The 17500-nt window shown below is 35.5% G+C and overlaps 1 protein-coding gene across 1 annotated transcript; it reads right to left on the bottom strand.

Annotated features, from left to right (window-relative positions):
* Nucleotides 1-10918: 10918 nt before the first annotated feature.
* LOC132857906 (gastrin/cholecystokinin type B receptor) lies at nt 10919-12208 on the bottom strand. Its single transcript, XM_060888028.1, has one exon. It carries the CDS (start codon nt 12206-12208, stop codon nt 10919-10921), a length of 1290 nt encoding a protein of 429 aa, XP_060744011.1.
* Between the last annotated feature and the right edge of the window lie 5292 nt (nt 12209-17500).

The raw sequence follows: 17500 nt of genomic DNA, 5'->3' as shown, positions 1-17500 counted from the left end.
GGCACTAATCCGTGTGGATCACTATTTAGGCTCACTATTTAGAGAAAGGGCAGCTATCTGAATTCAGACGCACTACATGACAAACCACGTGATATCCTGTAACAGACATAACAGGAATGACTCAGGACTCACACTCCATGTTCCACATGCAAGACCTCATATCTTATGTTGAACAGTGAAATAACTAGATAAATAACAACATGCATTTCCTCGTGCCTTTATTTTAGAACTCAGAAAAGACTTTTAACAATATTGTAGCGTTGCAAACTGCAAAAGAAATCTATCAAACTACACAAAATATAGCCCAATACTGAAGTGGAAGGAAATCAGTATATACTGATATGTTATCTAAAATAAGTTGTTATGAAGGTGCAGTATATTCATGCCATAAGAGCTCTTGTGTAATCAGATGTCACATCATTAATGTCACGTAAACTCTTTAGAAATACAGAATTTCCTGCCTGCTGATGGGCGAAATGTCTAAATAAACAGCATCACCAAGGGCAAGAGGTCTCAAAATAGTATAAGGCAAAGTTCTTGAAAAGTTTGGATCAGGAAAAAGATTAATAAATAACTAAACAAATAAAAAAAAAGCTAAACATTGAACATCCTATGAAGCAACATTAAATTCATTACTACAAAGTAAAAAAAAAAAAAAGATGCCACGCCTGCAAGTTTGCTTATAGGAGGTCATCGACTAAGTCAGGTAAGGGGGGCATTGGTCAAAGAAGCAACCAGTAAACTAAGGAAATTAGAAATCATCATGATGTTACCACCAACCCACTGAAATAAATCTCAGGGATTTCTACTCAACCTAACATTTTTTTTTTTTCAAAGGTATCTTGTTCCACATGTTTCTCCTGCTTGGTTCTCAAACATGGTCATTGAGAGTGACTCATTACCGCTTAGTTTGGGTGAGTGAAATGTATGAGAGATAGAGAGAGATTTAGCCCATTTACTGATATTTTACATTTTCACATTAAAACCTTTGCCAAAATGAATGCTTAATACCATGTAACATCTCTTAGCAGTTCTGCAGATACAGCTATTTTTGATCTTTGGTTCTGAATCACAACAGGATTTGCAATACAACAGAAAGGATTTACTTGTGAGACAGTCCCCAGTGTACATTAGAGGGCAGACTAAGATTTGTTTTTCCAGTATTTCTCCTAAACTGCTCCAATTCCACTGTTATATTCACAAGACAGGGTGGATTTGATTAACATTTTGCCATACATGACTCACGGTGACTAAGAGAATGATAACATGATTCATTTGTGCTCATATAATTACCAAAATTACAGATAAAAATAGGGCAATTTGATGAGTAACGGGTACAGGTTGTCTCTTATTACAGATCATACTCGCAGCAGTGGTTGGCTCAGGATGTGTGTGTGAGAATCAAGTAAAATTTAGAAATTGCTATATAAATGATTGATTTTTACCCTTTGATTCATAATTCTTTTGTATAACTTATCGTACATAGGGTCGTGGGCAACCTAGAGTCTATCCTTATGGGTAGGGGACACTCTGGATGGGATGCCTACAACTTGCAGTGCAACTTGCACAAGCACAATCACACACACACACACACACACACACACACACACACACACACATGCACACACACACACACACACTATGCTCCATTAAGAGATCAACAGTGACCCTGATAATATGCAGGCAATGTGGTTCATACTACTACTGCTGCTGGTATAATAATAATAATAATAATAATAATAATAATAATAATAATAATAATAATAATAAAATTAACGCCAATAACAACAATAATAATAATAATAATAATAAGTATTATTATTATTATTATTAGTAGTAGTAGTAGTAGTAGTATTATTATTATTATTATTATTATTATTATTATTATTATTATTATTATTCATTCATTCATTCATGAATGAATAATAATAATAATAATAATAATAATAATAATAATAATAATAATAATAATAATAATAATAATAATACTACTACTACTACTACTGCTAATAATAATAACAATAATAATAATTATTATTATTATTATTATTATTAGTAGTAGTAGTAGTAGTATTATTATTATTATTATTATTATTATTATTATTATTATTATTATTATTATTATTATTATTATTATCATTATCATTACTATGGATATTTATTACACTTGTTACATGATAATTCCTCATTCAGTTAAGTATACATGTTACCAGTCTCTTTCCAAGCTACTTTGCAAGGTTTGTCAATTCCTGTGTGCATTTCTGTGAGCTGTGACACCTTGTGTAATGCTTGCTTCTGGTCTTCATTTTTGTTGATTGTGGTTCACTAATTTGTTTGTCTGATCAAGTGACCGCTGTCTGGAAACTGACTACAGTTTGTCTGCTGAATTGAGTTAGCCATTAAAGGCTTGTCCTTTCATCCTCCTGCCTCCACTGTCTGACATATAGAATAAATGTGTCATTCAAACAGAAATGTAGAATATTTATCATTTTCTTTCACTGTAAAAAGAGCTGCTTATATTTTTTATTTTATTTCTCATAAAGCCCACAAATAAAGAAGAGGGTTAAATGTGACTGAACATGAATAACCTTTAAAGTTAGACTTATAATAAACCTTTGGTTTTCATGCAAATGAAGGTCACATCTGTCTTTTTATTCATGCAACAGTTAAAATTGTCCTTCAGTAAAAACCATGCAAAGCATCTTTTGTCTTTGGCTCAAAGCCTTTTATTTCACATTATTTAAATTCTGATCAATTACTTTCATTTAAAAGCAAAGGTTATTTAAATATAATGTCTAAAATGATTTCCATGTGTACACAAGTTATTTACCCACTGTTGAAAACATAATTGTATTGAAAGCAGGGTGATTTCACACAAAGAGAAAATTAAGGTTAACGGAAAGTTATGAAAGTTATTTTTTCAGCCCAACCTTTTTAGTAGATGTTGAGTATCAATTTTTCTTCTTACCAACTCACCTCTTTTCTTGAATCCATCTCATTTACCTTTTAGAAAGCATTCATAGCTCTTGCTCTCTGACATTTAGTAAATGCCTTATCCTGGTCAGGGTTGTGGTGGATCCTGAGCCTATTGCAGGAACACTGGATGGGAGGCCAGTACACACTCTAGATAGGATCCTCTCTCTCTCTCTCTCTCTCTCTCTCTCTCTCTCTCTCTCTCTCTCTCTCTCTCTCTCTCTCTCTCTCTCTCTCTCTCTCTCTCTCTCTCTTTCTCTAACACAGGTGAAAAGAACACAGCTGAAAAGCCACACAGATAGTAAGTTGAGTTTAGGTGCATGGTTCCAAGTCACTAAATCATATACAAAAGAGAATATTAAAATAATATAACAATAACAATAAAATAGTTTATAAGATGGAATTTAGTTCAATTCAATTTTATTCGTATAGCAATTTTAACAATGAACATGGCTTTAATCATTGAGAACTACAACTATACAGTAAGTGTTAGGTATGTGATTAGCATGTCTACCTGTTATTGATATATGATATGAAATCAAAATAAAACTTACTCACCTTGTAGTTGTGTAAAATCTGGTACTGCTGCTTACATGAACTTTTTTCACTGCAATTCTATGCATCATCTTTTGTTGCTTACAGAATATGATAAATGTGTTCCTACACAAATGTGAACAGTCTGAATTGCTTCAAATTGTTAACCATTTTTTTCTTAATGATTATTAAGGAATGTTTTATAAATATTTTAAAATATTTTTGACATTGCCTTCAATATTTATAATAATAGTGATATTAATTTTTTTTATTGCCTTCAGTATTTCAAATAATTGTGCATTTTCAAAAGACGTCTGCATAAAATCAGGACTTTTAGTACTCTTTTAATTTTGTGTCACTGACAGGGGTTTAAGGAGAGCTTATGTCATGCTGGAAAGACTTTTTGTGTGTGTCCCTAATACAGAAAAAAATTATGAGAGGAGTTTAAGCTCTTTAGAGATGACAGTTATAGGGCAGCTAAGGCTGCAGGATTGTGTGCCAGGATGCTGAAAACCAAATACCCTTCAGCTGCCAGTCCGCACTCCACACAAACACACACCCTGTACACTATGTTTCTTGAATGTACAGTAAAATTATTATTTTTAAAAATTTTGGTATTTTGCTGCATAATTTCCTAATAAATAATATGAACCCCACAAAAATAAAATGAGAGCCACAAATAAGTAAATAAATAAAAAAATACATATATATGAATAGGGGGCACGGTGGCTTAGTGTTTAGCACGTTTGCCTCACACCTCCAGGGTTGGGGGTTCGATTCCCGCCACCGCCTTGTGTGTGTGGAGTTTGCATGTTCTCCCCGTGGTTCGGGGGTTTCCTCCGGGTTCTCCAGTTTCCTCCCCCGGTCCAAAGACATGCATGGTAGGTTGATTGGCATCTCTGGAAAAATTGTCCGTAGTGTGTAAGTGCGTGAGTGAGTGAGAGTGTGTGTGCCCTGTGATGGGTTGGCACTGGACGATCGGTTTGTATCCTGCCTTGATGCCTGATGGCACCTGAGATAGGCACAGGCTCCCCGTGACCCGAGTAGTTCAGATAAGCGGTAGAAAATGAATGAATGAATGTATATGAATATACTATTATATTAACTATTTGGCCAAAAGTATATGGACATCTGACTATAACACTCGTCCTATTTCAAAGTCATGGACGGGTTCCAGTCTTCAGGGAAGGCTGTCCACTAGATGTTGGACTGTGACTGTGGTGATTCGCGCTTAAGAGCATTAGTGAGATAAGGCAATGATATTAGGAGAGGAGGACTGGGATGCAGTAGCTGTTCCAGCTGCTCCAACAATGGCAACAATCTTCCTGGAGCTCACTTTGTGTACAGATGCATTGTCATGCTGGAACAGGTTTGTTTTTTTAGTCCCAAAAAAAGTGGGATCTTAATGCTACAAGACATCCTATATAATGCAAAGACATCCTGTGTACAGACTGTGTACAGACTGTGTACAGACATTTTGGGAATAGATTTTGAGGAAGGAACCCAAAGGAATCCAAAACTGTCCAAGAGAATAAGTTGTAAAAGTTGCGAGCTCTGTAAATTCACCTGTCAGGAATCATTTATTATCGCCACAAATGAATTACAGCAAAATCCTCTGTATATGAACACCGACCATCTGATCAACAACCCAGAGCCTTAACCACTGGAGCCACCACTGCCAATATAGTACTTTATGTAAATTTGTGCAGTGTCCCAGTTGTTAGACCTTGGTAAACGTGGTTGATACTAAATAGCTTAGTATGCAAATGGCATATCTATAAGTTACAGGTTTCAGTTATTTTGTCCACCTCACGTACATATAAAAGCAGATAGAAATCCAACTATTTTGCTGATGAGACCTCATGAGTCAAGAGAAGGTGAAGTGACACGGCTGTAATTGAAATGTTTGATCATCCTGCACTTTGTTGCATGTACTAGATCCTCTCGAACCAGAGTAAACTGAAGTCTTTCTTTTAAAATCTACCAGGATTTCCATGAGGAAATCTTACACAGCTTCTAATTTCAGAATTCAGTTTAAAGGCAGATCTGTATTCTGAAATTAGAAACTGTGTAAGTTTTCCTGTAGTGTGTTTTATTCCTAATTACTGAATTGAAAGAAATTACATTGAAAAGCAAATATCTTCAAAGTCATCCCAGTGCACCTTTAAATCACAGTACATACTGTAGTCACAGCATTTATTCTGTTTTGCTTTGCGTACTGGCTTGAATTATATTGCTTGAAATCTCATGGCGTGTCGACCACTTCAGTCTAAAAGCAAAAGAAAAGAACTAAATATCATATTACATGTTACATCTGAGGCATGAGCTTATTTATACATAATGTCATTGCTAAACCCTCTACAGCATGCTAGGTCACTGGCTTGTATCCCCAGCAATCATTTTTTAATAGATTTATATAATTATTTGGGATTTAATAATATTAAATTGATTGCAACTGCTTTTAAACCACACTCATTTTATAGCCATTGGAAAACCCTGGCACTTAGAGAGGATGAAAAAAGAAGGAAGTCTGGAAGCACTGGGAAAGAGACACTGTTTTTGGAGTCTAGCACTTTACCAAAAAACAAAACTGAACAATTTTATTATTACAAAATAAAATGGCTTTCAGTTCCTGCTTTCTCCTGCCGTGTAGGTTTTTACGCTGTCTTAAATCTTTCAGAGAGTAAAATGCAGCTCAGTTTATAACAGTTTGAATCAAAGGTGATTTATCCTTGTAGCTTGAAAAACTCCTTGGTTGCAATCATAAAATGTTTGTCGTATTGCCTTGTCGCAAGATGAAGCTCAATCCACTGACGTAGCATACATGCTCATGACACTGCACACAGGTGAACAGGTATGTTTTTGTCAACATATATACACAACTTGGCCAAATGTTTCTAGACTTCTATGTGCTTGTTGTTGCACATCTCATTCCAGATTTGATAATATCCTTCAGTCTTCTGGGAAGACCTTCCTCTAGATTTTGGAATTGCAGAGGCCTGGGGTACAATTGGTGTTCCAGTACGTCCCAAAAGTGTTCAGTGGCTTTAAGGTCAAAGTTCTGTTCAGGACTCTTCATTTCTTCCATTCCAACCTTTCTCAAACCATGCACAACTTTGACATATTAATACCATGGCAGCATGGGGAAGGTTCACTTTGTGTGTCATGGTCAGTTTTCCACATACATTTTAATGGTTTCTAAAATGGATCTGATGCTCATATTTATTAGCTGCTCATAGACCCATAGGTTCCTGGTAACACAATTGTATAAATATCTCTAAAGCTGGTTTGTGACCATGTCCATGTCCATGTCCAACAATGTCCACTGTAAGAATTTAACTGACTTGATATTTAATTGGGATTTTCATGCACAACAGTCTCTAGAGTTTACACAGAATGGTGTGAAAAAAACAAAAACACTGAGTGAGAAACAGTTCTGTTGGAGGAAACACCTTGATGATAAGAGAGGGCTGAGGATTGGATCAAGCTGCCAAGAAGGATATAGTAACTCAAATAATCCTTCTTTACAACTGTAGTGAACAGAAAACATATTAACATGCACAAAAGATCAAACACTGAGGTGGATCCCCTACAACAGCAGAAGATCACATCAGGTTCCACTCCCGTCAGCCAAGAACAGGAATATGAGGCTATAGACTTCTTGTTATTTTCTTCTAAGCTTATTCGTCAACACGGTGTATCAGCCTGCAGACCCTCGGCACACAGGATGTTTTTTGCCCCATTCTGTGTAAACACTAGAGACTGTTGTGTGTGAAAATCTCAGGAGATTAGCAGTTTCTGAAATACTCAAACTGGCTTATCTCATATCTCAACAACCATGCCACAGTTAAAGTCACGGAGATCACACATGTTTGTCAGGAACATTTATTGAAACTCTTGTTCTGTATCTGCATGAATTTCTATGTTGTGCAACTGACACATGATTGGCTGATTGTATAAATGAATTAGCAGGATTATAAGAGTACTTTCAAGTGTTCACGTGTTTGTATTATAGTAGATGGTAAGTACACTAAAAAAAAATTATTTGAGAAATGTCATTTTTAGGTGATTTCTGTTCAGCACATTTGTGCATTCAGACAAATCCTATTTGTTGTAATATTGGTCACTAAACCATTTTTTTTTGTTCCACTCCATCTGCCATTGAATTAAGTGTAATGTGGTCAATTGCCTACAACACATTAGCTTTATTAAACCCTTGCTTTTTTTCCTTTCTTCATTCTGGTATATTGACCCATGACTTCTTCTGACATGATGCTTTTTTTCTGTGACACAGAAACATCCCATAATGAAAATTAAATATATATGGTAAAATAGATTGTACTCATGCACAGGACAAAACAGAAAATATTCACAATGTCGAACTGCACATTTGAAAATTTAATAAAAGTATTAAAATGAGTGTATTCCGTATTATATAAATTAATCTTATCCGTTCACTCTTCGTTCTAAACTCTCCATGGCTGTCAAGCAAAGTTACCTCGTACCTATAGAGCACTGGTGACACTGGCAGATAAATACTCACACAGAGACAGAAAACAGAGACAGAAAACACAGAAAACTGGTACCCTTTTACCTTTTATTTCTAACTCCTAATTTTCTTATGATCTGTAATTTTCCATTCTATAGAGCAGTCAGGAAAACCTTCTGAATTGCAGGTTTGACAGAGATGGAAAGGAGAGAAAAGTGGTGCTGATGTGCAACAGTGGGAGATTTATTTGTACTGAGCGACTCACATTTCTGCCACTGAGGAATTGGTGGGCAGCAGCATTAAACCACACATCACAACTGACGTGCCCTCGGCAGCAGCGTTAATCCCTGTCTTCACCACTATCTTCTCTGCCAGCTGGCATCAGGTTTTCTGACCGTTTTGCTCCATATATACCAGCGAATGTAGAGTTCAGTATTCAAGCTTTGTTTAATGTGATCGAAGCCATTTGAAAGAGAAATCATTTGAATTTCAAACATATCTATTTTTCTGTGCACAAAACCCGTGTCCTTTTTAGAATTTACTCTTAAATGAATGTACAGGTTTTACATGTTTAACTGATTTGTATGCGTTCCCCGGTTTGTAGCATCTGCAATAACAGTTAGCGAGATGAGCTGGATACTGGCATACATGACCAAAGACATAAAATTTTGGCATAAAAGCTTTGAAAGGACTCAAGGATGTAATTCAACATTGTAACACAATCTTAATTAATAAAAAAAAAAATTTCAGCTCGGTTGAAAATCCTTTCTGATGAATGACTGCATTAAGTGACACTGGATATTTTTTCCTTATGATTCTCTTGCTCTAGTTAAGATAGCATCTTTTTTTGCCGTACGAATTTGCTTCAGTTTGTTAACCCACTTTATTACGTTAACTAACATGTTAGTGGGCATGTGGCAGCCTAGTGGTTAAGGTGTTGGGCTACCAATTGGAAGGTTGTGAGTTCAATCCCAGGTCCACCAAGCTGCCACTGTTGGGCCCCTGAGCAAGGCCCTTAACCCTCAATTGCTCAGCTGTATAAAAAAAATGATATAATGTAAGTCGCTCTGGATAAGGGTGTCTGCCAAATGCTGTAAATCTAACTAACATGAACAAAGAATAAAAAACAGAAGGCAAAAAATTTAATTTACTGCTGTTTTTGGGTTCAGCATTAAATGTCTTTGTCATGTCATACTCCAAAGTGATGTTTATTAGCTCAGATGATAGTATGCACTTTTACCTAGATTAGTAGGGGCAATATTTCCAAGGAATATTAAAAATAACAAAAACAGTTTTATTCACACAAATGTCTTTAAAGTAAATGGTAACAACAAACCCATTTGTTTGCTCTCTGAGATGCCCAGAGTGCGTTTCATCTAATCTAAAAGCCAATAAAATCCTGTGTAACGTTATCTGAAAAAAATGAAAAACAGTGTCCTGACTAATTTTATATCAGACTTGTGGTGATAAAATAATTAATTTGTTTATACTGATTAAATATGACATTCTATTATTTTTCCTGCATTTATTAATCATTGATTATTAATAATAAATATCTGAAACGACAACGAAGATGTACCGGGTTAACATTTAATCAACATGAATAATGCATACGTTATGAATTTCTAAACATTATTTATGGTTTATTAATGCTGTAGTTCATGTTTTTTAATATAAAATAATGTTAGATCAGGGAGGTTTGACATATGTGAAGCATTACTGTCTCAGGAAGTTAAACAGCTTAGTATGTATATCTGGAACAGCCAGTCAAGAACAATTCACTTTGTGGAGAAGAAAAACTCCATAGCCGCTTTAGTAGATAGAATCTAAACAGTATGCTATATAGAAAATATATAGAAAATCAATAGCAATTCATCTTAATACAGTTTTGAAGCAGGCAGCATCCTCGGTGATGCACATTCTACTGCAGAATGAAGAGTTAAAGGCATTCAATATGATTTCTTTCATTCTTTATATTGTTAGGAGTTGAGACTGTATGGAACGTGGACCCACTGTGTGACATACATCTAGCGGTCTTCATGATTTTAGCCACATATCCCTTGGTTATAGAAAGTGTTTCAGTCTAAAATACTTGCGTACGTCTACCTCAAATATGCAGATGTTTGTGTGAATAATTCCTAATTGGAAGATACTTAAAGAATTCATTATGCTTTGTACAATGCATTTTGTGTTCTGTCCCGTAATGAATTTTAATTAACATTCATAGATAAACACAATAGCTAAAATGAATTTAGATCAATGTTCCTAAAAACAACCTTTCATTCGTTCTATTCAAGCTAAAATAATTGCAGAAAGACTAAAAAGCTGCTTTTCACAGACACAATATTTAAGCCAGTAGCGATTTACATCCATTTAGGTACACAGTTACATCTGTTTCACCACCTGAATAATGCTGCACAAGTAAAATTCAAAAAACGATGAAGCTGATAAATTTTTTTTCTTTCTTACTTTTTCTTTTATGTTATTCTATATGTACAGTCTTATTGCATTGCCTATACTCAGCTCATACTGTCATAAATTTGCAGTTTGTGTACTGAAGTCCTGTGTTCTGTGCCACTGTGTTGCATCATGTTCCTGAGGAACATTGTGTCCTGATGTATATAACCGTTATAGAGAAATGACAATAAACTTTTACTAGACTCCCTTACAAATGAACATGCCCAGCAAAAGAAAAAATACATGATTATTTTTATATCAATGAAATAAACTCACTTACAATATTGAACTATGGCTTCCAGTTCAGAGATTTCTTTCTCGAACTGTGGTTTGTTACAGTGCTCATTTGTATACAGTATTTCTGAAAAGACAACATTGCAATAAGAATTAAAGAAAGTTCAGTGAAATAACAGTGATTTCAATACTGAACACTGCAGGGTTTTTGTGTATTCAGGTCTATATCTATCAACCAAATACAGTCTCACATGCACTTATGGTAGACATGCTTCTACTTCTGTTTAATCTGTTCCTGAAAATGTAGCGTTCTGTCCATCTCTGTTTTCCTGTGCTGTATTTAGTGGATGACGAACAAGACTGAAGTTTGAGGGCAGAGTTCACAGAGGATGATTGTCTCTGAGATGTATTAAAAACAGACGCCATTTTCTCTCTGTAGCTCTTTCTGAATCTTTTTGCAGACCTGTACAAGTCGCCAACAAAGCAATAGCAAAGCGGGTTGAGCGCTGAGTTGGTGAGGCCAAGCCACTGCACGAAAGGTCGGCTCTGCAACACCCAACTATGCTCGATGTGGCTGGGAACTTCTTTGTCCAGAGGACCTGGCATGTTAAAGTCAATCCAGATATCCACTACATAGAGAGGAAGCCAGGAGAGGGTAAAAAGCACCACCAGGGCTAGCACCATCTTGGCTATTTTCTTGCGTGTCTTTTGCCATCCAGCTGACCGAGTTGAGCTTGACATGGCAACTGCACTAAACTGATCATCAGTTCTCCACAATTTCCAGGTAGTTAGAAAACATATGATGAGGTTGAAAAGAACTGGAAATCCATACAGAGCACAGAAAAGTAAAAAGTTGTAGCCTAGGCGTAGTCGTGCTTTAGACCAGGCCTCAACACATACCGTTATCACGTGTGAACCATCCGTTGTCAAGGAAAGCATCTTGGTCTCGTTCGTAAAGACCAACGGAGCACACAGGCTGGACGACACCATCCAGACCATGACTATCATCGCACCAATCTTCCTACTAGTGAAGAAGGATCGTGCACGCAGCGGACTGTGAACGTTGTAGTATCGGTTTAAGCTTATAACAGCAAGGCTCAAGACACTTGCAGACACAGACACGGCCTGAACGAACGGCACGGTACGACACAAAAAGTCCCCAAACACCCAAGCATTGTACACCTGGTGTCCCAAGTTCACAGGCATGCACACAAACACCACCATCATATCACAAACAGCCAGGTTTATCAGCAGCTTTCTGGTAGTAGAGGCACCAGCTAGTCTGTTCCTTCTTCGAGTCAGGACCAAGAGCGCCATAATGTTCCCCACAAATCCTATCAGAAACGACACCAAATACATGACCATCAGGACAATTGTGCCAGGTTCGTGTCCTGCAAAAAGAAAGTCTGCAGCAAAAGGCACTGTATCATGAATGATACTCCCATTATGGTCCTGCCTTAAGAAAGAAAAGTTGGTCGGAAGGAGGTGTCCAAATGTGGCATAAATGCTTGAAAAATTCATGTTTTGTCTATTTTGCCAAGATCCACTAGGAAAATCAAAGAAAATCACAATAAACCAGGTGATCAAGACGCTTCACTCGTGCACACAAATAGAAAAGGAGCATCCTGCATGTCCTATCATCATCATGTAACAACACAAGCGCGTAATTAGTCATTAATTATCCATCGCCATCATCCCGAGCTCCAGCTGCACCAGGGAAAAGAAAAATAAACGCACAGCGCGCGCGCTTTCACCGATGCTGCTCCAAAAGTTGATTAGTCCATATATCTACAGCTGGAATGTCTGCCTGCATTGTTAATAAAGGTTATCCCTGGGGTAGAAACAGGTGAATGTACGCTGTCATTAAAAGGTGAATAAAAAGTTGGTGCACGCGGAGAGGAGGCGTGTGCACGCGCTGCCAATCCCACTGGCGCTGCGTAGGCTATATGCTGTACATCTGCGCACGTGAACCCTTATAATGAAGATGATGAAGATGATGAAGATCCTAAAGACTAACCTGTGAAGTCCTTCATTTAAAGCGGAAATTTCGTAAGTTAAAAAAAAGCCTCTTTTCTCAGTTCAAATATTATTCATCGTGATATTTTAATGCCATCTGACGCGCACTCAATTTAAAATGATATGTTTTTTGTTACTACTGGGACCAAATGTCTCTGTTGGAATGAGTGGGGATGTGATTGACAGTGCAGATGATATATACACGTTATTTACTGTTCATTCTTTATAGTTATGTAATGACTGCAGCTTTAAACCAGTATATATATATATAAGTATATATAATAAGTATATATGTGTGTACAGTATATATATATAAAATAAGTATATATGTGTGTATATGTGTACAATATATATATGTATATATATACGTATATATATATATATACATATACGTATATATATATATATATATATATATATATATACACACACACACACACACATATATATATATATTTTATATATAATATATATTACTATGTACTATGTTTTACATAGTAACACAGGATAACTGTTTATAGCTGCTGATTTTGAGAAAAGCTGGAAAGGTTTCAAACCTTCCACAGAGGTTTATTTTAATTTTAAGTCATGATACGTTGTCTCACTGTGCTGTCTGGTCCAGAACGGACTTATTATTTATACAGATATTTATATATCCAAAGTTTTTGCCTTTTTTAGCATATCACTGAAACTTATTTATTAAGATTTTTTTTTATTCTGCAAAGGATCACACAAAGCTATAAGATTACGTCAAACATTAGTCAAACAATGAATCCCTGTGTCTGAGACATGTAAGGACAAGGTGCTCAGGATGAAGACCATCTGCTCAGCTTCTTTAAGGTAAATTAAGATAGAGGAAAGCACCTTGTGTTCTTGACCTCTCGAGGTTTATAACCCACAGGCCTGCTAGATACAAGACCCTGCTGTCAGCTCCAGGAAGAAGGAAAAATTAAAAGAGATCTACTGTAATATTGACTGACCGTTTAGGAGTAAATGACAAATTTTACTCTGAAATTCTACTAAAAAAATAAAAATGAAATGAGTTTCATAATGTGGACTTTTACCAAACATAAGACTACCCAAGAAAATCAGTTCAGATTGTTAACCAAAAGGAGGGTTAATGTCAACCAATTCAATATAAATCTAAAGCAGCCATGTGAACGTTTTCCGAAAGCAGATCCATATAACTGTAGTCTGAATATGCGTATATGAAGACATGTTGGTGAAATTTTGATTAATGATTAAATCAAGATTTGCAATTATTTATCTAAAAAAAAGGCATTTCCTATTTTTCCTTTCTTGACACAAAAAAAATAATAATTTAGTGCACCAGGCACATAGAGGAAAAGAAAACTTTAAAAAGCATGTTTCCAGTTACAATCAACTCAGTAATTATTGTCATTCTTTTCTAAACAAGTGAATACATGAATAAATTAAACAAAAATTAAATTAAATTAACCAGTCCCTTTTGTGTTGAAAGCTGTTTAGTTTTCCTAATAATGATGGATGATAATGAGGGTTTTAGAAGGTATGTGTGAAAGGATGAAAATCTATTGTAATTTATTTTTAAGCATTCCTTATACACCAGTATTTTTGAAGAAAAATTTCATTCTAATTTTTTTCTTTAAAAAAGCTAGGAATTTTTTTTTAGAATATCTAAAAAGAAAATCTTTGTAATACTTACATTTATTCCATTTTCTTGAGTCTGGAGTTCAGACACTGTGGACGTCTTACCATAGCCAATTTTTCGATAACGTTTTCAGCTCATTGTTTACCTACACATGGGTAAACCTCTAGATTCTGCTACCAGACAATTTTCCTACTGAGAGCAAAACGTTTATACACAGTCTTTCCAAATGAAGATGGATTGTGAGCTTAAAATATTTCCTCAACGTGTGACCAGCAAAGAAACCCTCAGTAAGGAAACTCCATTTAGACTAGAACTCGTGTAAACTCTTGTTAACACTAAAACACTTCTGTTTCAGTTCTAAATATTATTCTCATATAGGAAGTGTAACATCTTTTTTGTGAACCTCTTTACTGAATTAAGAGAGAAAAACTTTCTGAACAATTTACCTTACTTACTATTTATTATATCCACACTCTTTCTCCGACTGATTGATGACATTATTTTTGTCACTGTTTCATGCACACTTGAAGAGTTCCAGCTGTTCACTTCTTCTTTTCACAAATTCCACCTTAGGTACTAAATCAGTGCTTGTCAATGGACACTCAGGTACTGTAAGGACTGCAGTTGTACATTTCTACACTGACATTGTGTGCAAAAAATGTGTTCATTTCTGGACAATAATTCTACATTCAGTACATATTTAGCAAGGAAATTTAAATTAGCTCCTCCAGAGAACTAATACGAGAACTAAAGAAGTCATTGTTATGCCCTGGGAGAATTCCTTCAGTGCTCACTTATCATCCCACTAATTAAATATTGGCTGAAATTCACCCCAAGAATGACAAAGTTTAAACAAACTTTCACCAATCTTGAAAGTGTGAATGCGACAAATAGCTACGTGAGAGACATACTCATCAGGAGCAAAATAAATGAGCTGCCAAATAATATCTAATAGTTCCGTCAACAGCAACATGTGCTACATTTAAACCCTCAGGCATCCATTTTTATTACTATACACTCCTCGAAGCTGTTTATTTTGGCTCCTGCGAGAAAGGAAAAGTAATCATGTGCATTAGTGAAAATAAGAACACTGGAAGTTAATTTGCATCAGCTGTTGCTATGGCAGTAAAGAAATCAAGAAAGTTTGTGATAAAGAAGTTGTCTATCTATCTGGAGTATATTATATACATACAGACATAAAATGCTCCATAGTATGAGTAACATTTTACAACAGTACGTGACTAATTCGGGACTAATACCTGAATTAACGCTTATTTAACTACAAACTAATTATGAGTTAAAGCCTGTATTCATTCATGTTGTTTTCATATACGATAAATCTATTTTTCTTACGCCTTTTTTATGTGCAGCATCATGGAGTATTTACTTACTTATGTTTACATTTTACATTTCTGGCATTTAGCAGACCCCCTTATCCAGAGTGACTTACATTTTATTTCAATTTATAAAACTGAGTAATTGAGGGTTAAGGGCCTTGCTCAAGGGCCCAGCAGTGGCAGCTTGGTGAACCTGAGATTCAAACTCATGACCTAGTACTCCAACGCCTTATCCACTAAGCTACCGCACACACTTATATGTTATGTTACTCATCAGTGTCTAAGCTTATATGCCGCACTCAAGATTTCTTTACAATAACAGTAATTAATATTCATTTATGCGTTAATCCCTGGATTTGTACTTGCTTAATCATGAGCTAATAAAGAACTAACCTTACCTATGACCTGAGTCTTATGAATTCAGTCATGGATAACAACCACCTTTAGGACATATGAATTAAACATTGCCATATGGAGCTGCACATACTGTACAAACATCACTGGATGGCACTGGATTACTTTCATAATTTACACTGATCCTCCTTATCGTTCCAATCATTTCATCCCAATCTGTTTTGTGTCATTCTCCATCCACTTCTCTTCCAATCCCATTTAATCCTGCTCCCAACTTCACTTTGAGTGAAATTGTAGTAGCCTGTAGGGAAAAAATACAGAAACAACGAGTGCCTTATTAAATAAGTATTAATTCAAGTATTAGTTCATGAATATTAATGTACTGTTATTGTAAATTGTTACCATAGTGTGATCCTGAGTGCTGCATATGAGCTTAAACATTGATGAGGAACATTTTAGAAAATTTCTTATAGTTCATAGTGTTCCTGGTTAATAGCACACAAAAACCTGGGGGAATGTTACAGGAAATGTAACAGGAAGGAAGCACTAAATTACCTAGCATGAACAGGTTCAGGACCTATGAAAGGAAAATATCCCACACTACTGTATCTGTTATATAAAATGTTGACCAAGATATAATTTAAGGCACATATTAAAGGTAGTCTAAATATATTATAGAGCCAGTATGTATAGGGAGCATTCTTGTTTTCCTAAATTGTTATATATATTAAAACAAAAACAAAAGTGCTATCAGTTTACAGTGATTGGCTTACATCACATTTCCATTCAGTTGTCAGTCTCTCTGAGAATTTGTGATTTTGGCGATCATAGAAATGAACACAAAACCAAGCAAACTCAACGATATTCTAAAGATCGTAAACAAATTCAAAATTAATACAGATTTTCTGTAGATTTGGGGCAACTCAAGTCAAGTCAATGCAAATCAAGTTAACTCAATTCAAGTCAAGACAAGGTAACTCAAGTCAAGTCAAGTCAACTCAAGTCAAGTTAACTCAAGTCAACTCAGTTCAAGTTAACTCAAGTCAACTCAACTCAGCTTTATTTAATTTTTCCATATACACAGTATAGATAAGAACAAAATTTTGTTACTACAGACCAAGGTGTTCATAGTGCACAACAACACAACACTCATTCAGCCAAAGTCCTCTTTGTTTTCACATGCACTGAACATGAGTACAGTTCTTATAGCAAGTAATCGTATGTGTCTGCAATTTCACCTATTAAAGTAGTTTTTCACAACATTTTTGCAAAATCAAGCATTTTAACAACAATAAAAAATATCATAGGAAATAAGAAATTCACCATATTACAGACATTTTATCAATTCAGCTTTAACCAACAGCTTGAGATTTGTTTGATATGTAACAAAGCTGTCAGCACTATACTTCTTCTACTGTCAGTCTCTTATAGACAAATAACAGTGGTGTATGAATAGATGATCACATTTGCTGGCCT

The sequence above is a fragment of the Tachysurus vachellii genome, chromosome 2 (assembly GCF_030014155.1).
Source record: "Tachysurus vachellii isolate PV-2020 chromosome 2, HZAU_Pvac_v1, whole genome shotgun sequence".
NCBI lineage: Eukaryota > Metazoa > Chordata > Actinopteri > Siluriformes > Bagridae > Tachysurus > Tachysurus vachellii.
Note: the sequence above shows the minus strand (reverse complement) of the source record. Positions and strands in the feature narration are given on the sequence as shown.